Raw genomic sequence first — 23,560 nt, 5'->3', positions numbered from 1 at the left:
CCAGGCCCACCCACGGCTGTGCCCCTGCCCAGTCCTATGAAATCCATAGATTACAACCTTCTAAATGTGTTTATATGTGTTTATATTTTTTCAGTGTACAGTACCAGTCAAAAGTTTGGTCAAACCTACTCATTGAAGCGTTTTTCTTTATTTTTACTGTTTTCTACATTGTAGAATAATAGAAGACATCAACACTATGAAATAACACATATGGAATCATGTAGTAACCAAAACAGTGTTAATCAAATCAAAATATATTTTATATGAGATTCTTGAAAGTTGCCACCCTTTGCCTTGATGACAGTTTTGCACACTCTTGGCATTCTCTCAACCAGCTTCACCTGGAATGCTTTTCCAACAGTTTTGAAGGAGTTCCCACATATGCTGAGCACTTGTTGGCTGCTATTCCTTCACTCTGCGGTCCAACTCATCCCAAACCATCTCAATTGGGTAGAGGTCGGGTAGTGCAGCACTCCATCATTCTCCTTGGTCAAATAGCCCTTTCACAGCCTGGAGGTGTATTTTGGGTCATTGTCCTGTTGAAAAACAAATGATAGTCCCACTAAGCGCAAACCAGATGCGATGGCGTATCGCTGCAGAATGCTGTGGACTCATCAAACCAAAGGACAGATTTCCACCGGTCTAATGTCCATTGCTCGTGTTTCTTGGCCCAAGCAAGTCTCTTCTTATTATTGGTGTCCTTAGTAGTTTTTTTTAAGCAATTCAACTATGAAGGCCTGATTCACGCAGTCTGAGATGTGTCTGTTACTTGAACTTTGTGAAGCATTTAATCAGGAAGCAATTTCTGAGGCTGGTATCTCTAATGAACTTATCCTCTGCAGCAGAGGTATTTTGGGGTTTTCCTTTCCTGTGGCCGTCTTCATGAGACCTAGTTTCATCATAGCGCTAGTTTCATCATAGCGCTAGATGGTTTTGCGACTGCAATTGAAGAAACTTTGAAAGTTCTTGACATTTTCTGGATTGACTGACCTTCATGTTCTTATTTGAGCTGTTCTTGCCATAATATGGACTTGGTCTTTTACCAAATGAGGCTATCTTCTGTATGCCACCCCTACCTTGTCACAATACAAATGATTGACTCAAACTCAGTAATAAGAAGGAAAGAAATTCCACAAATGGACTTTTAACAAGGCACACCTGTTAATTGAAATGCATTCCAGGTGACTACCTCATGAAGCTGGTTGAGAGAATGCCAACCAAGGCAAAGGGTGGCTACTTAGAACAATCTCAAATATATTTTGATTTGTTTGAAACTTTTTTGGTTACTAAATTATTCCGTATGTGTTATTTAATAATTTTGATGACTTCAATATTATTCTACAAGGTAGAAAGTTGTATAAATAAAGAAAAACCTTGGAATGAGTCGGTGCGTCTAAACTTTTGACTGGTACTGTAAATGGAAAGATCATGTCATAAATGTTGAAATAAAGTGTAAGAAGGTGCTGAATCTTATGAGCTCGGTCTCTGGTTATGAATGGGGTGCTGACAGACAATCGTTGAAAGATATTTATAGAGTTCGAATCAGGACGACAATTGATTACGGGTAAATAGTTTATGGAAAAGCGGCAAAGACTTGGCTTCAGAAGCTGAATCCAGTAAATAGTTTAAAGGTGTCATGCCTCTCCAGGCTGAGGATCCAAGGCCTCATATCAGCTTGGCAAATGGCTGACGATGACCAGACCCATCTCACCCACATAAAAAAAATTCTTCAGTATTGGGAAAGGAATGTTCCTTTGTCTACAGAAGACATTTGCCGCTAAAACTACACTGCTCAAAAAAATAAAGGGAACACTTAAACAACACAATGTAACTCCAAGTCAATCACACTTCTGTGAAATCAAACTGTTCACTTAGGAAGCAACACTGATTGACAATAAATTTCACATGCTGTTGTGCAAATGGAATAGACAACAGGTGGAAATTATAGGCAATTAGCAAGACACCCCCAATAAAGGAGTGGTTCTGCAGGTGGTAACCACAGACCACTTCTCAGTTCCTATGCTTCCTGGCTGATGTTTTGATCACTATAGAGTGCTGGCGGTGCTTTCACTCTAGTGGTAGCATGAGACGGAGTCTACAACCCACACAAGTGGCTCAGGTAGTGCAGCTCATCCAGGATGGCACATCAATGCGAGCTGTGGCAAGAAGGTTTGCTGTGTCTGTCAGCGTAGTGTCCAGAGCATGGAGGCGCTACCAGGAGACAGGCCAGTACATCAGGAGACGTGGAGGAGGCCGTAGGAGGGCAACAACCCAGCAGCAGGACCGCTACCTCCGCCTTTGTGCAAGGAGGAGCAGGAGAAGCACTGCCAGAGCCCTGCAAAATGACCTCCAGCAGCCCACAAATGTGCATGTGTCTGCTCAAACGGTCAGAAAAAGACTCCATGAGGGTGTTATGAGGGCCCGATGTCCACATGTGGGGGTTGTGCTTACAGCCCAACACCGTGCAGGACGTTTGGCATTTGCCAGAGAACACCAAGATTGGCAAATTCGCCACTGGCGCCCTGTGCTCTTCACAGATGAAAGCAGGTTCACACTGAGCATGTGACAGACGTGACAGAGTCTGGAGACGCCGTGGAGAACGTTCTGCTGCCTGCAACATCCTCCAGCATGACCGGTTTGGCAGTGGGTCAGTCATGGTGTGGGGTGGCATTTCTTTGGTGGGCCGCACAGCCCTCCATGTGCTCGCCAGAGGTAGCCTGACTGCCATTAGGTACCGAGATGAGATCCTCAGACCCCTTGTGAGACCATATGCTGGTGCGGTTGGCCCTGGGTTCCTCCTAATGCAAGACAATGCTAGACCTCATGTGGCTGGAGTGTGTCAGCAGTTCCTGCAAGAGGAAGGCATTGATGCTATGGACTGGCCGCCCGTTCCCCAGACCTGAATCCAATTGAGCACATCTGGGACATCATGTCTCGCTCCATCCACCAACGCCACGTTGCACCACAGACTGTCCAGGAGTTGGTGGATGCTTTAGTCCAGGTCTGGGAGGAGATCCCTCAGGAGACCATCCGCCACCTCATCAGGAGCATGCCCAGGCGTTGTAGGGAGGTCATACAGGCACGTGGAGGCCACACACACTACTGAGCCTCATTTTGACTTGTTTTAAGGACATTACATCAAAGTTGGATCAGCCTGTAGTGTGGTTTTCCACTTTAATTTTGAGTGTGACTCCAAATCCAGACCTCCATGGGTTGATAAATTGGATTTCCATTGATTATTTTTGTGTGATTTTGTTGTCAGCACATTCAACTATGTAAAGAAAAAAGTATTTATTAAGATTATTTCTTTCATTCAGATCTAGGATGTGTTGTTTAAGTGTTCCCTTTATTTTTTTGAGCAGTATATAACGTCCAAAAAGTAAACACTGGAACAATATATCTATATTTCTTTCTTTGTTAAGAATAGGAATGAGATTGTAGTTCCTAATGAGATAATTGTTCTTCATATAAACTATGTACAGTGACTAGCCACGCCCCAAGTGAGTTCAGAGTACGTGTCAGCATGCCGGAACACCCACTTTGGCCAGAGTGCCTAAAAGGACACGCTAAGAATTAACATATCAGACCAGAAAAGCGTGGAGCGTTAGCTACATGTTGAAAATGGTTACAACTTAACCTCAACCCGAGGTGAAGAAGATAACGCCCAGACTAGACCTGAACATTGCCAGCCTGCAGCTGTGTGTGTAAAGTGCTTCAAACTCAAACTAAAGACACAAGGTGGGAAGGATAAAATCCCATCTCAGGTAATCATTGGTGTGTCTGAATATCTGCTGTGAAAACACTCCACTACAAGCACAGACAACTAAGAAGAAGGACGTTGTGACCTCTGGTGGACAATCAGAGCCTTTCAACCACGTGAGAGCCCACCGAAACAACCTTACGAGAGGGCTTGGTTCTGAACGAGATAGACGACTAATGAAAGCATTCAACACGTAAATACATTCGTTATTTTCTTACCCCAAACGGGCGGTGGTTCATGTGCAAGGTATATGATTATTGTGGGAATAGTTATAGAATGTATCCACGATTAATTCCCACTTTTTCTTTCTGTGTTTTCTCAACCCCGTTCTCTATCTCTGTGTAATAAGACGTCATATCTTGTCAGTCCACTAGGGACTTTTGTCTCATGTAAGTGTGTATGTGTAGTCTGTGTTATTATTTAGTTAGTTAGAAAAGAAATAATTAAATCAATGTGTAGTACTGAATAATCAGTAAAGCTGGCGTTCTTGCAGATCCAAGAAGGTTACGACTGCTCAGAATGAGACTGATTTGAGGCAATGATTAATAAGCGATTGTTATCGAAAAATAATTTCTTCAAGAATTTAATTTGGGCGATGGTAACTTGTTAAACAACTTCTTCCGTTTTGCCCCAAATTCCTAATTAGTTCATTTAAACGGGTTAACAATTAAACATAGTTAGTGGATTAAATAAATAACAGTCATCACATTAATGAAAGTCACGTCACGACAAAGGATATGTATTGGTGCATTTAAATCAACATCTGTATGTGTCTACTAGTGGAGGCAGGTGAGATGCCTTTGGATATACAAAAAATTGTCAGTAGCTTATTGGGTTGAAAGGCTGTGAGGTTTAGCATACCACTGCTACTGTTCTAGATGAATGTTGGGAATATACTAGTAGACAAGGTAGTGGTTTTGGTTGGACTGTTGGAAAGCTTGCTGATGTGAGTGGTTTGAGGGAGTCGGAGGTTGACCCGTCTGTGGTCATAGGGGATGTTCCTCCATGGTTACTCCCAGATCCTGTTGTTGATCTAACTTTGGTAGAGAAAAGGAAATATTGGTTCAGAAGTCAGTGAAACTGGTTGACAATTACATTGATCTATGTCTTTACTTGGCTCATTGCGCTCTAGCGACTCCTTGTGGTTGGCCGGGCACCTGCAGGCTGACTTCAGTCGTCAGTTGAACTGTGTTTCATCCAACACATTGGTGCAGCTGGCTTCCGGGTTAAGAGGGCAGGTGTCAAGAAAGTAGCGCGGCTTGGCGGGGTCGTGTTTCGGAGGACGCATGTGTCTTAATCATTAATAGCAATTAAATGTATTACAACTATGTTTATATCCACAAATTAAATATTACCGCTACTACTGAAACTCTTGTCTATGTCATCGTGTCAGCTAAACTGGATGCCGTGTCAGAATTAAGGCTACTGTTGAACTCGTCATCTTTCTTCTAGAATCCAGAGGACATAAAACAGTATAGAGGCAAGATGGATATCGATTTAACGACATGTAAATATTTTAATATATGCTTTTCATATTAATGCAAAATTACTGTTCTTTTAAAAATATTTGTCACAAAAACAAGCGTATCTCTGTGAAATGTCAATGGAGCACTGAGCGTACCACAAGCTTTTTATTTTCAAGGCCTTTTACATTTAATTCAGGTCTTGTCATGTTCATTTTGCTTTTTGAGACCCACGGAAGCAACTTTGAAGACAATCACCACAACGTGTAAAACAAAACAAAAATGATTAGAGAAAGCTGCGTGGCTCTGTCAACAGAAGGTGATGAAATCTGACTTTTTGTGTATAATGATATGCTAAAGAAACACCCCACTGAACGACTTAGAACATGAAGACTCATATCTGTCTTGGTAAAAATGTATTTAAAAGTAAAATTGTATCACCAAAGCGCATTTTCACTCACAATGGGTAGAGTGGGTGAGCATTCTATACTGTGCAAGTAGGCTGTTGGTAGGCCTACTATTGACATTTTTTTTATTTTCGTGTTTTTGCTTTCAAAATCAACCTTTGTTAATATAAAAACAATAACATTGGATGTACACAAAAAGTAAAAAGAAAATCAGGAGACCACCTTTAAGGTCTGGGAAAATCCTATGAAATTTAGATTTGTTCTTTTGTGTAGTTATCCATTAATTCAAGTGAGCAGGCACAGAGTACTGTTGTTGGGTTAGCTGTGTTTCTGTAGTACAGGCAGCTAGCACTGTTGTTGGGTTAGCTGTGTTTCTTTAGTACAGGCACCTAGCACTGTTGTTGGGTTAGCTGTGTTTCTTTAGTACAGGTACCGAGCACTGTTGTTGGGTTAGCTGTGTTTCTTTAGTACAGGCACCGAGCACTGTTGTTGGGTTAGCTGTGTTTCTGAAGAACAGGCACCTAGCACTGTTGTTGGGTTAGTTGTGTTTCTGTAGTACAGGCAGCTAGCACTGTTGTTGGGTTAGCAGTGTTTCTGTAGTACAGGCACCTAGCACTGTTGTTGGGTTAGCAGTGTTTCTATAGTACAGGCACCTATCACTGTTGTTGGGTTAGCTGTGTTTCTGTAGAAGACATGAGATGGAATTTGCCGAACAAAAGGCCACTGGATTGATGCAAGTAGACATGATATCATTCTGACAGGTAGGTATAGGCTACTTTGTAGCTTTGTAGCTAGTCAACATTTAATAGAGAAGGTTTTAGGGAAAGCCTTTCCATCTACCAGAAGACAGTTAGGTCTATCATTACCATCTCTATATTTTATTCGTTCCTTAATTGTTTGAAACCTGGACCTTTGTTCTTCATATTATGAGGCATGTCTTACCTTGCTTCAAGGTAGCCAAGCCAAAATACTACCATAAAAATGTTGAGGGAAATATTTTATAAACTCATATGTGCTCTCTAGTTGTTCAAATCAACTTTCTTTTAATGTCTAGCATTCATTGTCTGACTGTCGACAGAGTGCGGATTGGTACTTATCACGGTAGGAGGCCGTTCCTTATCATGCTAGAACAGAAGACATACTTGCTGTGTGTGGATGAACCTGACTTTGGCTGACAACTTGACTTTGAGCCAATCAGAGAGCAGGAACCTCCATATGGGGAAGCGACAAGAAAAAGGAAAAAAAGAATGCAATTTTCATCAGAATTGTTGTACCTAAAACAATAATGCTGCATAATACAACTTTTTTTTCTATATCAAGTCTTTATATATTTTATGTCTAGCTAAGAGTTTTGTGTTTGAAGAAGGATTTTTTGTTAGGTTTGATAATGTACACTAGATTATTAGTTAGCTACTGAGCAAGGCAGTCACACACACTTCATATGAAACGAATGGTGTGGTGAGTGCAGCATAATGCTAGCACAACAGCTAGCTAGCTAACGAATCATGGTAACCATTTAGCTAACTTTAGCCAGGTAGCTAAAAAAATGTATATTTTGGCTGTATGCAATTATGGAGAGTGGATAAAATTGTTTCTTTGTCATATAGCTAGCTAGTTATCTAGCTGTGGGCATCTGACTAGTATCAACAAGGTCTTTCTACAACACCAGCACAGCTGGCTAACATTGACCAGAACATAAAGCAACACACACGGACATGCATTGCCAACAAACGCAAGCTTCTGGTTTGGAATATTTTAACAAGGCTGAGTGGTTGACGACTTCACAATCTTTTCTATGTGAACATAAAAGAGATTGACTGCCGACAATAATTGGAGGTGTTAAATACTAATCGGCAGGCAAACATTTGACAATCCTACCGGTGTGTCTGAGCTGAAACGGATTGATGAATTTTAAACGGACTGTTTTTCTGTAAAATGTTGAACTGAATTTGGTGTTTCTTTTGTCATACAATCATCTCTGTTGTTCACCATACGTCAACGGTTGACTCTTGTTGAAAAACAATTGGCTCAATCCAGAATGGGTGGGTAGAGTTCACCCTTTTAAAACCTGTCGGATTGGTCCATGATGTGATGCAGAGTTCTGTCTTACTATCCAGGTCTGTGCCCAAACAATTTGAGTTTCTACTTTTAAAAATCCACCTTTCCAGAAACAAGTCTCTAACCATTGCCGCTTGCTATAGACCACCTACTGCCCCCAGCTGTGCCCTGGACACCATATGTGAATTGATTGCCCCCCATCTATCTTCAGAGCTCGTGCTGTTAGGTGACCTAAACTGGGACATGCTTAACACCCCGGCCATCCTACAATCTAAGCTTGATGCCCACAATCTCACCCAAATTATCAATGAACCTACCAGGTACAACCCCAAATCCGTAAACACAGGCACCCTCATAGATATCATCCTAACCAACCTTCCCTCCAAATACACCTCTGCTGTCTTCAACCAGGATCTCAGCGATCACTGCCTCATTCATTGCGTCCGTAATGGGTCTGCGGTCAAACGACCACCCCTCATCACTGTCAAACGCTCCCTAAAACACCTCAGCGAGCAGGCCTTTCTAATCTACCTGGCCCGGGTATCCTGGAAGGATATTGACCTCATTCCGTCAGTAGAAGATGCCTGGTTATTCTTTAAAAGTGCTTTCCTCACAATCTCAAATAAGCATGCCCCATTCAAAAAATGTTGAACCAGGAACAGATATATCCCGTGGTTAACTCCAGACCTGTTCAACCTCTCTTTCGTAGCGTCTGAGTTCCCCAAAGATTGAAAGCTGCCGCAGTCATACCCCTGTTCACAGGGGGAGACACTCTAGACCCAAACTGCTACAGACCTATATCTATCCTACCCTGCCTTTCTAAGGTCTTCGAAAGCCAAGTTAACAAACAGATCACCGACCATTTCGAATCCCACCGTACCTTCTCTGCTATGCAATCTGGTTTCCGAGCTGGTCATGAGTGCACCTCAGCCACGCTCAAGGTCCTAAACGATATCATAAACACCATCGATAAGAGACAATACTGGGCAGCAGTATTCATCGACCTGGCCAAGGCTTTCGACTCTGTCAATCACCACATTCTTGTCGGCAGACTCAATAGCCTTCGTTTCTCAAATGACTGCCTCGCCTGGTTCACCAACTACTTCTCAGACAGAGTTCAGTGTGTCAAATCGAAGGGCCTGTTGTCCGGACCTTTGGCAGTCTCTATGGGGGTGCCACAGGGTTCAATTCTCCAGCCGACTCTTTTCTCTGTATACATCAATCATGTCGCTCTTGCTGCTGGTGATTCTCGGATCCACCTCTACACACACGACACCATTCCGTATACTTCTGTCTCTTCTTTGGACACTGTGTTAACTAACCTCCAGACGAGCTTCAATGCCATACAACTCTCCTTCTGTGGCCTCCAACTGCTCTTAAATGCAAGTAAAACTAAATGCATGCTCTTCAACCGATCGCTGCCCGCACCTGCCCGCCCGTCCAGTATCACTACTCTGGACGGTTCCGACTTAGAATATGTCGACAACTACAAATACCTAGGCATCTGGTTAGACTGTAAACTCTCCTTCCAGACTCACATGAAGCATCTCCAATCCAAAATGAAATCTAGAATCGGCTTCCTATTTTGCAACAAAGCATCCTTCACTCATGCTGCCGAACATACCCTCGTAAAACTGACTTTTCTGCCGATCCTTGACTTCGGCGATGTCATTTACAAAATAGCCTCCAACACTCTACTAAGCAAACTGGATGCCGTCTATCACAGTGCAATCAGTTTTGTCACCAAAGCCCCATATACTTCCCACCACTGCGACCTGTATGCTCTCGTTGGCTGGCCCTCGCTACATATTCATCGCCAAACCCACTGGCTCCAGGTCATCTATAAGTCTTTGCTAGGTAAAGCCCCGCCTTATCTCAGCTCACTGGTCACCATAGCAGCACCCACCCGTAGCACGCGCTCCAGCAGGTATATTTCACTGGTCACCCCCAAAGCCAATTCTTCGTTTGGCCGCCTTTCCTTCCAGTTCTCTGCTGCCAATGACTGGAACGAATTGCAAAAATCACTGAAGCTGGAGACCCATTTCTCCCTCAATAACTTTAAGCACCAGCTGTCAGAGCAGCTCACAGATCACTGCACCTGTACATAGCCCATCTGTAAATAGCCCATCCAACTACCTCATCCCCATAAAATAATTTATTATTCATTTTTTTACTCCTTTGCACCCCAGTACCTATCTCTACTTGCACATTCATCTTTTGCACATCTATCACTCCAGTGTTTAATTGCTAAATTGTAATTATTTCGCCACTATGGCCTATTCATTGTCTACCTCATTTATCTTACCTCATTTGCACTCACTGTATATAGACTTTTTCTCTATTGTATTATTGACTGCATGTTTGTTTATTCCATGTGCAACTCTGTGTTGTTTGTGTCTCACTGATTTGTTTTATCTTTGCCAGGTCGCAGTTGTAAATGAGAACTTGTTCTCACCTAGCCTACTTGGTTAAATAAAGATGAAAAAAGAATATCAATGTGCAAACTCCACCCTCCAGCACACCAGTGTACACCAGCTGAATGAAATCCAGAGCACCTAATCCAATTGGGAAATTGAACCAATTGAAATGAAGTTCATTGGCTAACAGCTGAACATAATTAGCCATCCAGGATAGAAGGGTCTGGGATTCCTTTATGAGGTGCAACCAAAACAGCTGTTTGACATAGCAACGGATATTCTGTCAAGGTGTCTCTCTAGCATTTGTTCTTAATACCGTTGTGGTTTTGATCACTAAAATGGCTGTGACTTTTGGACTCTCGTTGAGGTTAGTTTTTCAATGTAGTCATCTGGTTGGTTTACCTTGTCTTAAAGTTTTCACTGGTTACTTGTGTTTAACTGTCTGAATGTTTTGTAGTGTTTCTTGGATTTGCTGTCTGCTAATTGGAGGGATAACTTGTTTTACACTTAAAGGTGTGTTTTGGTTTACACTACTTCAGTTCAAATCAGTCTAGTTCCGATAGCTTAAGGCTGGCATTTTACCACAATGTTTATTTTGTTTTCTAGGTAATTCTAATGGGCATCATGCCTACACTGGACCTGAACCAACTGGATCCTATGCCAAAGCAAGTGTGGTGCCTAGTCCAAATGCTAAAGCTACTGGCCACAATGCCACGTCAGCAGAAGCTACTGGCCACAATGCCACGTCAGCAGAAGCTACTGGCCACAATGCCACGTCAGCAGAAGCTACTGGCCACAATGCCACGTCAGCAGAAGCTACTGGCCACAATGCCACGTCAGCAGAAGCTACTGGCCACAATGCCACGTCAGCAGAAGCTACTGGCCACAATGCCACGTCAGCAGAAGCTACTGGCCACAATGCCACGTCAGCAGAAGCTACTGGCCACAATGCCACGCCAGCAGAATCTACTGGCCACAATGCCCCGTCAAGTGTGAAGTCCGGCGCCTCAGCAGAAGCGTCCGGCCCCGGCGCCTCAGCAGAAGCGTCCGGCCCCGGCGCCTCAGCAGAAGCGTCCGCCCCGCGCCTCAGCAGAAGCGCCCGCCCGCGCTCAGCAGAAGCGTCCGGCCCCGGCGCCTCAGCAGAAGCGTCCGGCCCCGGCGCCTCAGCAGAAGCGTCCGGCCCCGGCGCCTCAGCAGAAGCGTCCGGCGCCTCAGCAGAAGCCTCAGCAGAAGCGTCCGCCCCGGCGCCTCAGCAATAGCGTCCGGCCCCGGCGCCTCAGCAATAGCGTCCGGCCCCGGCGCCTCAGCAATAGCGTCCGGCCCCGGCGCCTCAGCAATAGCGTCCGGCGCCTCAGCAGAAGCGTCCGGCCCCGGCACCTCAGCAGAAGCGTCAAGCCTTGAACAGACCGCCCGACCACTCAACTAGGGAGATCATAATTTGGTTTGCATAACTCCTTAATTGTCGTTCCCCTGTTACTGTGCCTCCCTTTAGAAGAAAAGGTAACTGAGGTGGGGAAATGTGCCAACTAATGCTCTTGTTTGAAATGAGGATCTCCTTCACTTGTCCAGCGTCATGCAAATTGTTTACAGGGGTGGACACTACAATGGTATAAATGGTTTTTATAACCATACGACTAAAATTGACTTCTGACTTGCCAATATTGCTGACACACTTTTAGGTTCTACGGTTATGCTTTTGATTTAGCCTGGTGTTCCTGCTACTCTTCCATGATATGCTCAATAAACAATTTGACTTTCAATATACCTTGTCCTTAAAATATAATATTCTCTTCTGCCTGCCATGTGCTTGCTGTTTGGGAACAGACTGTGGGTCTGGAGTAAAAGGGAATGTGGATCACAACACTTGTGTAAACAGGTATGTTTACCTTTGTTTCTGGTAGTTCAAATGCTCAAGTTCTCTAAATTGTCAGAGCTCCCTCATATGTTCATACTTTACCTGTCCCTTTGTGAAGGGTGTTTGATTTACTGTAATCTGCCTGTTACCATAGGTGCCTAAAGAATGCGAGTGCAGTTTACCTCATCGTCCCATTGCTTGTCACTAACCTGTCCCAGGGACGCTAAAGTTTCTCCTTGGCCTTATTCAGAAACAAATCAACTTGACTCATTTTGCCTGTTCTACAATGTTGGTCTGGCCAGACACATGGATGCAATCGTGTATATGCGTTCATCGCTTTCAGCTGTAAAAAATACTCCACTTGGAGTCGTTCAGACATTCCTTATTTCAACTCTCAATGTGGTCTTCTGCACAATCCATTTCTACCTGACCACAATGAGGTTGCACTTGCAGAACCCCCTGGCAGGAACTTTAGATTTTAAAAGGTGCACTTAAGCTCTCACTTTGTACGAAATTATCTAGAGATGTAAATATGGCCTGGCTGGTGACTAACTTCTTTAGCTTTTTTGTTATCAAGGCTTCAAACAATTTCAAAAAACACTTAGCGTTCTTATATTTTAGGATTTTCAAGCAACTATACTGGGGGGGGAATTCTCACTGTCAGGCGTTAATTTTCAGCAAACTTAACATACAAAGATTTGTATGAACATAAGATTCAACAACTGAGACAAACTGAACAAGTTCCACAGATGTGACTAACAAATGGAATAATGTGTTGTGGACACCAGATGCATTAAGAACTGCACCAGATTTGCCAGTTCTTTCTTGTGAGATGTTACCCCACTCTTCCACCAAGGCACCTGCAAGTTCCCGGACATTTCTGGGGGAATGGCCCTAGCCCTCACCCTCCGATCCAACAGGTCCTAGACGTGCTCAGTCTGCAGGAAGGGTACCACATGAGGGAGGAGGATGTCCTCCCTGTAACGCACAGCGTTGAGATTGCCTGCAATGACAACAAGCTCCGTCCGATGATGCTGTGACACACCGCCCCAGACCACGACGGACCCTCCACCTTGTAAAGTGTAGGTCCCATGTTTCATGAGCTAAAATAAAAGATCTGTTGCCAGAGGATTTAATGTTAGGTTTTTTACGATAAGCCGCCTCAACTTCGATTTAGAGAACTTGGCAGCACATCCAACCGGCCTCACAACCACAGACCACGTGTAACCACATCAACCAAGGACATCCACAACCGGCTTCTTTACCTGTGGGATCGTCTGAGACCAGCCATCCGGAGAGCTGATGAAACTAAGGGGTATTTCTGTCTGTAATAAAGCCCTTTTGTGGGGAAAACTCATTCTGATTGGCTGGGCCTGGCTCTCAAGTGGGCCAGGCCCACCCACGGCTGTGCCCCTGCCCAGTCCTGTGAAATCCATAGATTACAACCTTCTAAATATATGTCAATTGAGTAATTTCCTTATATGAACTGTACACTGAGTAAATTTGATAATTGTTGCATGTTGTGTTTATATTTTTTCAGTGTACAGTACCAGTCAAAAGTTTGGACACACCTACTCATTGAAGCATTTTTCTTTATTTTTACTGTTTTCTACATTGTAGAATAATAGAAGACATCACCACTATGAAATAACACATATGGAATCATATAGTAACCAAAACAGTGTTAATCAAATCATAATATATTTTATATGAGATTCATCAAAGTTGCAACCCTTTGCCTTGATGACAGCTTTGCACACTTTTGGCATTCTCTCAACCAGCTTCACCTGGAATGCTTTTCCAACAGTATTGAAGGAGTTCACACATATGCTGAGCACTTGTTGGCTGCTATTCCTTCACTCTGCGGTCCAACTCATCCCAAACCATCTCAATTGGGTTGAGGTCGGGTATTGCAGCACTCCATCACTCTCCTTGGTCAAATGGACCTTAGACAGCCTGGAGGTGTATTGTGGGTCATTGTCCTGTTGAAAAACAAATGATAGTCCCACTAAGCGCAAACCAGATGGGAAGGCGTATCGCTGCAGAAGGCTGTGGACTCATTTGGACTCATCAAACCAAAGGACAGATTTCCACCGGTCTAATATCCATTGCTCGTGTTTCTTGGCCCAAGCAAGTCTCTTCTTATTATTGATGTCCTTAATAGTTTTTTTAAGCAATTCAACTATGAAGGCCTGATTCACGCAGTCTCCTATGAACAGTTGAAGTTGAGATGTGTCTGTTACTTGAACTTTGTGAAGCATTTAATCAGGAAGCAATTTCTGAGGCTGATATCTCTAATGAAGTTATCCTTTGCAGCAGAGGTATTTTTTGATTTTCCTTTCCTGTGGCCGTCTTCATGAGATCCAGTTTCATCATAGCGCTAGATGGTTATGCGACTGCAATTGAAGAAACTTTGAAAGTTCTTGACATTTTCTGGATTGACTGACCTTCATTTTCTTATTTGAGCTGTTCTTGCCATAATATGGACTTGGTCTTTTACCAAATAAGGCTATCTTCTGTATGCCACCCCTACCTTGTCACAATACAAATGATTGACTCAAACTCAGTAATAAGAAGGAATGAAATTCCACAAATGGACTTTTAACAAGGCACACCTGTTAAGAAACAATTCATATTTACATCTCTAGATAATTTCGTACAAAGTGAGAGCTTAAGTGCACCTTTTAAAATCTAAAGTTCCTGCCAGGGGGTTCTGCAAGTGCAACCTCATTGTGGTCAGGTAGAAATGGATTGTGCAGAAGACCACATTGAGAGTTGACATAAGGAATGTCTGAACGACTCCAAGTGGAGTATTTTTTACAGCTGAAAGCGATGAACGCATATACACGATTGCATCCATGTGTCTGGCCAGACCAACATTGTAGAACAGGCAAAATGAGTCAAGTTGATTTAATGTTTCTGAATAAGGCCAAGGAGAAACTTTAGCGTCCCTGGGACAGGTTAGTGACAGGCAATGGGACGATGAGGTAAACTGCACTCGCATTCTTTAGGCACCTATGGTAACAGGCAGATTACAGTAAATCAAACACCCTTCACAAAGGGACAGGTAAAGTATGAACATATGAGGGAGCTCTGACAATTTAGAGAACTTGAGCATTTGAACTACCAGAAACAAAGGTAAACATACCTGTTTACACAAGTGTTGTGATCCACATTCCCTTTTACTCCAGACCCACAGTCTGTTCCCAAACAGCAAGCACATGGCAGGCAGAAGAGAATATTATATTTTAAGGACAAGGTATATTGAAAGTCAAATTGTTTATTGAGCATATCATGGAAGAGTAGCAGGAACACCAGGCTAAATCAAAAGCATAACCATAGAACCTAAAAGTGTGTCAGCAATATTGGCAAGTCAGAAGTCAATTTTAGTCGTATGGTTATAAAAACCATTTATACCATTGTAGCGTCCACCCCTGTAAACAATTTGCATGACGCTGGACAAGTGAAGGAGATCCTCATTTCAAACAAGAGCATTAGTTGGCACATTTCTCCACCTCAGTTACCTTTTCTTCTAAAGGGAGGCACAGTAACAGGGGAACGACGATTAAGGAGTTGGGCAAACCAAATTATGATCTCCCTAGTTGAGTGGTCGGGCCGTCTGTTCAAGGCTTGACGCTTCTGCTGAGGCGCCGGGGCCGGACGCTTCTGCTGAGGCGCCGGGGCCGGACGCTATTGCTGAGGCGCCGGGGCCGGACGCTATTGCTGAGGCGCCGGGGCCGGACGCTATTGCTGAGGCGCCGGGGCCGGACGCTTCTGCTGAGGCGCCGGGGCCGGACGCGTCTGCTGAGGCGCCGGGGCCAGACTTCACACTTGACGGGGCATTGTGGCCAGTAGCTTCTGCTGACGTGGCATTGGGGCCAGTAACTGCTGACGTGGCATTGGGGCCAGTAACTTCTGCTGACGTGGCATTGGGGCCAGTAACTTCTGCTGACGTGGCATTGTGGCCAGAAGCTTTAGCATTTGGACTAGGCACCACACTTGCTTGGGCATAGGATCCAGTTGGTTCAGGTCCAGTGTAGGCAGGATGCCCATAAGAATTACCTAGAAAACAAAATAAACATTGTGGTAAAATGCCAGCCTTAAGCTATCGGAACTAGACTGATTTGAACTGAAGTAGTGTAAACCAAAACACACCTTTAAGTGTAAAACAAGTTATCCCTCCAATTAGCAGGCAGCAAATCCAAGAAACACTACAAAACATTCAGACAGTTAAACACAAGTAACCAGTGAAAACTTTAAGACAAGGTAAACCAACCAGATGACTACATTGAAAAACTAACCTCAACGAGAGTCCAAAAGTCACAGCCATTTTAGTGATCAAAACCACAACGGTATTAAGAACAAATGCTAGAGAGACACCTTGACCGAATATCCCTGTTGCTATGTCAAACAGCTGTTTTGGTTGCACCTCATAAAGGAATCCCAGACCCTTCTATCCTGGATGGCTAATTATGTACAGCTGTTAGCCAATGAACTTCATTTCAATTGGTTCAATTTCCCTATTGGATTAGGTGCTCTGGATTTCATTCAGCTGGTGTACACTGGTGTGCTGGAGGGTGGAGTTTGCATATCATGGACCAATCCGACGGTTTTAAAGAGTGAACTCTACCCACCCATTCCGGATTGAGCAAATTGTTTTTCAACAGGAGTCATCCGTTGACGTATGGTGAACAACAGAGATGATTGGACGACAAAAGAAAACCACCAAATTCAGCTCAACATTTTACAGAAAACAGACAATTGAAGAATGCATGTTCAATTTCATACATGTTCTTGAGTCTATAGCTGCCAAATTCTGATCTTTTTCCTTCTAATTGGTCTTTTCACCAATCAGATCAGCTGTTTTGCCCATAACTTAAGTTTAGAGACACTACTAACAAAAATCTGCACCGGCAATAAGAAACTGTCCAGGCAGTTGTCGTAGTCCTCTTTTTCTTCTATGATATAACGGCGGTCCGCAAACCAATGTTAAAAGGTGCATGCCGCCACCTACTGTGCTGCAGTGTCAATCGCTGTTTACAACATTTATAAATCCCCCTTCCTAACTCAGTACTTCTGAGAAAATAAAAAGAACCCTACTAACTTCTAATAGACCCTCCCCATCCCCCAAATCCCTTCCAACCCCCCCCCAACCCAGTCCAACCTCAATGATCCTACACTTCAGTCTTTACCTCTCTTCAACATACTTACAACAATATAACAACACATTGTCCAACGTTTCATCAACCATACACTCCAGGCTATAGTAGGCTATATAGTAGGTAATCCAGACACAAACCATTCACATGTTTTCCAACCAGATGTAATGACGAGGTCAATGTACAATAACCTAAACGCAAACGAGCAAACACCACCTCTCCCTTCCTAATCTGACCTTTGAATCTTGGTCCACCAAAATGTCTTTGGAGGGCATATAAATTCCGGCCCTTGTGCTCAGAGTCTCATCTCTTCTGCCACACATCTATCAACATGGCTTTGATCTTACATTTGGCCTCACCTCTACCCAGTAGGACACCCACTGGAGGGCAACTATTATCACCAACAGTTCAACAGAGTAAACTGACAGTTCATCTGTTAGTCTTCTACATATCTGCACATCAAATTCAGAAACGTAAACACCTGCTCCTGTGAGACCAATATCTGGGTCCTTGGAGCCATCTGTGAAAAGCTGTATGAAAGCCTAAAAACATAGATCAATGTAAATGTCATCCAGTTTCACTGACTTCTGACCAATATTTCCTTTTCTCTACCAAGGTTAGATCAACAACAGGATCTGGGAGTAACCATGGAGGAACATCCCCTATGACCACAGACGGGTCAACCTCCGACTCCCTCAAACCACTCACATCAGTAAGATTTCCAACAGTCCAACCAAAACCACTACCTTGTCTACTAGTATATTCCCAACATTCATCTAGAACAGTAGCAGTGGTATGCTAAACCTCACAGCCTTTCAACCCAATAAGCTACTGTCATGACGTTGCCCTCTTTGAGTACAGGGAGGACAGTTGACCCCCCCCCTCTTGCACCATCCCCCAACCTACCTCCCCCCACCCAGGCCCTGTGTGAAGGGGTTGTAAAATTCTAGAGCAGAATCTCCTACCACATGGCCCAGTTGAGACACAGAGGGGTTTCATAGAGAGACACAGGAAATTCTTCCAACTCACAGAATTGGGGAACCAAACGCCATTTATGTTCTGGAGAAGGTATAAAAGATTGGTGAAGAATCCAGCTACGAACTGGTCCACTTGGTACAATTTTGTGATACTCAGAAGAGCCAATATAGCCATATTACCATAATACTGTTTATATAATAGCCTCAGCTATGGGACTTGCATCAAAATGGTTGTATAAAATGTATTAATAAGGATAAAGCTATTTGTAATACATTGAGATGCTATGTACTGATGTTAATGCGATAGAATGTATTTCCGTTCAAAGATTAAATCAGTCATCGGCACGCCCCAGGGACACAGACAGGACCAGGCATCATGTGACAAGTCTGTTCTATGTTCACGTATAAAACCCCACCCTGATTTACTTTCTGGAGACCAGCTTACCTCAGAAGAGAGCCAAGGTTTGACCACCCAATTCCTCTACTGAAAGTTACCTATACCACGTGGTTAAACTTTTAGACTATCGAGACCGACAGAATAGGATCAAGTCTTTGATATTAATTATTAGTCTGCAGCTAAGTAAATTATATCATTGAACTGCGAAGACCAACGAAACATACATTCTATAACGACATTAATGAATGTCGCTTTGAAAGATCCATTCTAACTTCGAGAGAGAGAGAGAGAGAGAGAGAGAGAGAGAGAGAGAGAGAGAACTCTCCAACAGAACGACTCTCCAACAAGGATGCCGACGACACACTGAGGGTAAATATATATTGATTGCAATTGTTCCCGAATGAGTGAGCGTTCATCTGCAAAGGATTAGCATATCAATTGTTAATATTAATGAACTCTGTGTGCCTCCTCAGCTGTCCTTTATGACCCTTTGTTTAACAAGACACCAGCCATGTTTAGCCCACTAGGGCACATTACTCTACCAATTCTTTGTGACGATAATTACTGTTTGTATACTTTCTGTGAATTACTTAGTTTAGTAAATAAATGATTTTAAGACAATTGATGTATGGATGACTTTAGTAAAGGCTGGATTCGTGCAGATACAACAATTTACGACGTTTGGAATGAGACTCGACGCGAGGTAAAATACACCATTTAAACCAGAAGATAATCGGCCTATTCTATAATAGAATATAATATATAATGTTATAATTTTGGAAAGTTATATTAGGAAAATTATAATTTTGTAATCTGAATATTTTCCTTGGTGCCCCGATCTCCTAGTTAATTACAATTAAACGATTAATCAGTTTAATCGCATGATAATAATTACAGGGAGTTAATTGATCATTGATAAACATGTCTTCAGTTTAACCTGTTAGGGCTAGGGGGCAGTATTTGCACGGCTGGATAAAAAAATGTACCCGATTTAATCTGGTTACTAATCCTACCCAGTAACTAGAATATGCATATACTTATTATATATGGATAGAAAACACCCTAAAGTTTCTAAAACTGTTTGAATGGTGTCTGTGAGTATAACAGAACTCATTTGGCAGGCAAAACCCTGAGACAGATTCTGACAGGAAGTGGATACCTGATGTGTTGTATTGCCTTTAAACCTATCCCATTGAAAAACACAGGGGTTTAGGAATATTTTGGCACTTCCTATTGCTTCCACTAGATGTCACCAGCCTTTACAAAGTGTTTTGAGTCTTCTGGAGGGAGATCTGACCAAACAAGAGCCATGGAACGATGATGTCCCATTAGACACCTGGCGCGCGACTTCATGTTGGGTACCCTCGTTCCAATACGTTATAAAAGACTATGCATTCGTCCACCTTGAATATTATTCATGTTCTGGTTAAAAAAGGCCCTAATGATTTATGCTATACAACGTTTGACATGTTTGAACGAACGTAAATATATTTTTTCCCCCTCGTTCATGACGTGAAGTCCGGCGGGCTTACATCATGTGCTAACAAGACGGAGATTTTTGGACATAAATGATGAGCTTTTTTGAACAAAACTACATTCGTTATGGACCTGTGATACCTGGAAGTGACATCTGATGAAGAGAATCAAAGGTAATGGATTATTTACATAGTATTTTCGATTTTAGATCTCCCCAACATGGCGGCTAGTCTGTATCGCAACGCCGTATTTTTCTGGGCGCAGTGCTCAGATTATTGCAAAGTGTGATTTCCCAGTAAGGTTATTTTTAAATCTGGCAAGTTGATTGCGTTCAAGAGATGTAAATCTATAATTCTTTAAATGACAATATAATATTTTACCAATGTTTTCTAATTTTAATTATTTAATTTGTGGCGCTGACTTGACTGCCGGTTATTGGAGGGAAACGATTTCCTCAACATCAACGCCACAGTAAAACGCTGTTTTTGGATATAAATATGAACTTGATAGAACTAAAAATGCATGCATTGTCTAACACAATGTCCTAGGAGTGTCATCTGTTGGAGATTGTAAAAGGTTAGTGCATCATTTTAGCTGGTTTTATGGTTTTGGTGACGCCTGTCTTTGAAATGGCACAACATTACACACAACTCTTGTAAATGTACTGTCCTAACATACTCTAAATTGATGCTTTCGCCATAAAACCTTTTTGAAATCGTAAAACGTGGTTAGATTAACCTCTCTAGGCTAGGCGGGACGAATTCGTCCCACCTACGTAACAGCCACTGCTATCCTGTGGCGCGATTTTCAAAACCTTAAAAATCCTATTACTTCAATTTCTCAAACATATGACTATTTTACAGCCATTTAAAGACAAGACTCTCGTTAATCTAACCACACTGTCCGATTTCAAAAAGGCTTTACAACGAAAGCAAAACATTAGATTATGTCAGCAGAGTACCAAGCCAGAAATAATCAGACACCCATTTTTCAAGCCAGCATATAATGTCACCAAAACCCAGAAGACAGCTAAATGCAGCACTCACCTTTGATGATCTTCATCAGATGACAACCCTAGGACATTATGTTATACAATACATGCATGTTTTGTTCAATCAAGTTCATATTTATATCAAAAACCAGCTTTTTACATTAGCATGTGACGTTCAGAACTAGCATACCCCCGCAAACTTCCGGGGAATTCGCTAACATTTTACTAAATTACTCACGATAAACGCTCACAAAAAGCATAAAAATTATTTTAAGAATTATAGATACAGACCTCCTCTATGCACTCGATATGTCCGATTTTAAAATAGCTTTTGGTGAAAGCACATTTTGCAATATTCTAAGTACATAGCCCAGGCATCACGGGCTCGCTTATTTAGACACCCGGCAAGTTTAGCACTCACCATAATCATATTTACTATTATAAAATTTCATTACCTTTTGTTGTCTTCGTCAGAATACACACCCAGGACTGCTACTTCAATAACAAATGTTGGTTTGGTCCAAAATAATCCATCGTTATATCCGAATAGCGGCGTTTTGTTCGTATGCTCCAGACACTATCCGAAATAGTAAAGAAGTGTCACGCGCATGGCGCAATTCGTGACAATAAAATTCTAAGTATTCCATTACCGTACTTCGAAGCATGTCAACCGCTGTTTAAAATCAATTTTTACGACATTTTTCTCGTAGAAAAGCGATAATATTCCGACAGGGAATCTCCTTTTCGGCAAACAGAGGAAAAAATCCCAAAGGCGGGGGCGGTCGGGGTCACGCGCATAAGCTAGTGTCTCTTGATCGGCCACTTGAGAAAGGCGATAATGTGTTTCAGCCTGGGGCTGGAATGACGACATTCTGTTTTTTCCCGGGCTCTGAGCGCCTATGGACGACGTGGGAAGTGTCACGTTAGAGCAGAGATCCTTAGTAAATGATAGAGATGGAAAAGAAGTTCAACAAATGGTCAGACAGGCCACTTCCTGTAAAGGAATCTCTCAGGTTTTGACCTGCCATTTGAGTTCTGTTATACTCACAGACACCATTCAAACAGTTTTAGAAAATTTAGGTGTTTTCTATCCATATGTAATAAGTATATGCATATTCTAGTTACTGGGTAGGAGTGGTAACCAGATTAAATCGGGTATGTTTTTTATCCAGCCGTGTCAATGCTGCCCCCTAGCCCTAACAGGTTAAGGAGATGTTTATCTTTCAAAGGGTGTAAAATAGTTGTGTGTTTGAAAAATTTGAATTTTGACATTTATTTGGATTCAAATTTGCCGCTCTTGAAATGCACCTGCTGTTGATGGAGTGCACCACGGGTGGGACGCTTGCGTCCCACCTAGCCCATAGAGGTTAATGGTGCCCCAAAGACACAACACTACTGACAATTGTTTGTATATCCAAAGGCATCTCACCTGCCTCCACTAGTAGACACATACAGATGTTGATTTAAATGCACCAATACATATCTTTTGTCGTGATATGACTTTCATTCATGTGATGACTGTTATTTATTTAATCCACTAACTATGTTTAATTGTTAACCCGTTTAAATGAACTAATTAGAAATTTGGGGCAACACGGAAGAAGTTGTTCAACGAGTTACCATCTCCCAAATTAAATTCTTGAAGAAATTATTTTTCGATAACAGTCGCTTATTAATCATTGCCTCATATCAGTCTCATTCTGAGCAGTCGTAACCTTCTTGGATCTGCAAGAACCCCACCTTTGCTGATTATTCAGTACTACACATTGATTTAATTATTTACTAACTAACTAAATAATAACACAGACTACACATACACACTTACATGAGACGAAAGTCCCTAGTGGACTGACAAGATATGACGTCTTATTAAACAGAGATAGAGAAGGGGGTTGGGAAAATAGAGAGAGAAAAAGGGAATTAATCGTGGATACATTCTATGCCTATTCCCACAATAATCATATACCTTGCACATGAACCACCGCCCGTTTGGGGTAAGAAAAAAACGAATGTATTTACGTGTTGAATGCCTTCATTAGTCGTCTATCTCGGTCAGAACCAAGCCCTCTCGGAAGGTTGTTTCGGTGGGCTCTCCCGTGGTTGAAAGGCTCTGATTGTCCACCAGAGGTCACAATGTCCTTCTTCTTAGTTGTCTGTGCTTGTAGTGGAGTGTTTTCACAGCAGATATTCAGACACACCAATGATTACCTGAGATGGGATTTTATCCGGGGGTGTTCCGTCATGCTGACATGAACTCTGAACTCACTTGGGGCGTGGCTAGTCACTGTGCATAGTTTATATGAAGAACAATTATCTCATTAGGAACTAAAATCTCATTCCTATCTTAACAAAAATAGTTTCATCCATTTTCATATCACACAGACAGCGTATTGGATGGAAACTGGACAGATAAAACATGTACACTTTCCGAGTTACAGTATTTTCTTGATAGCATTCTTAACCTGTTATGGCTAGGGGGCAGTATTTTCACGGCTGGATAAAAAACATACCCGATTTAATCTGGTTACCACTCCTACCCAGTAACTAGAATATGGATATACTTATTACATATGGATAGAAAACACCCTAAAGTTTCTAAA

At 42.5% G+C, this 23,560-nt stretch overlaps 2 protein-coding genes across 2 annotated transcripts; one reads left to right on the top strand and one right to left on the bottom strand.

Moving 5' to 3' along the window:
- Positions 1-10,363: 10,363 nt before the first annotated feature.
- Positions 10,364-12,187, top strand: LOC106591683 (mucin-1-like). Its single transcript, XM_045713927.1, has 4 exons — positions 10,364-10,472; positions 10,563-10,618; positions 10,712-11,225; positions 12,115-12,187. The coding sequence occupies exons 1-4, from the start codon at positions 10,444-10,446 to the stop codon at positions 12,185-12,187; spliced, it is 672 nt and encodes a 223-aa protein (XP_045569883.1). The 5' UTR covers positions 10,364-10,443.
- Positions 12,188-14,811: 2,624 nt separating this feature from the next.
- Positions 14,812-16,404, bottom strand: LOC106600077 (apomucin). The gene is made up of 3 exons (XM_014191417.2): positions 16,262-16,404; positions 16,116-16,171; positions 14,812-16,022 (listed from the first exon to the last, which is right to left on the bottom strand). The coding sequence occupies exons 1-3, from the start codon at positions 16,288-16,290 to the stop codon at positions 15,559-15,561; spliced, it is 549 nt and encodes a 182-aa protein (XP_014046892.2). The 5' UTR covers positions 16,291-16,404; the 3' UTR covers positions 14,812-15,558.
- Between the last annotated feature and the right edge of the window lie 7,156 nt (positions 16,405-23,560).

This window comes from Salmo salar, unplaced genomic scaffold (assembly GCF_905237065.1).
Source record: "Salmo salar unplaced genomic scaffold, Ssal_v3.1, whole genome shotgun sequence".
In the NCBI taxonomy this organism is placed as follows: domain Eukaryota; kingdom Metazoa; phylum Chordata; class Actinopteri; order Salmoniformes; family Salmonidae; genus Salmo; species Salmo salar.
Note: the sequence above shows the minus strand (reverse complement) of the source record. Positions and strands in the feature narration are given on the sequence as shown.

Excerpts from the sequence above, each read along its gene's own strand:
- LOC106591683 (XM_045713927.1), top strand. The coding sequence starts at position 10,444 with ATGGCTGTGACTTTTGGACTCTCGTTGAG. Across the intron at positions 10,619-10,711 it reads AACTTGTTTTACACTTAAAG|GTAATTCTAATGGGCATCAT; the intron begins GTGTGTTTTGGT and ends TTTGTTTTCTAG. Across the intron at positions 11,226-12,114 it reads CGCCCGCGCTCAGCAGAAGC|GTGCCTAAAGAATGCGAGTG; the intron begins GTCCGGCCCCGG and ends CTGTTACCATAG.
- LOC106600077 (XM_014191417.2), bottom strand. The coding sequence starts at position 16,290 with ATGGCTGTGACTTTTGGACTCTCGTTGAG. Across the intron at positions 16,172-16,261 it reads ACTTTTGGACTCTCGTTGAG|TGTTTCTTGGATTTGCTGCC; the intron begins GTTAGTTTTTCA and ends AATGTTTTGTAG. Across the intron at positions 16,023-16,115 it reads AACTTGTTTTACACTTAAAG|GTAATTCTTATGGGCATCCT; the intron begins GTGTGTTTTGGT and ends TTTGTTTTCTAG.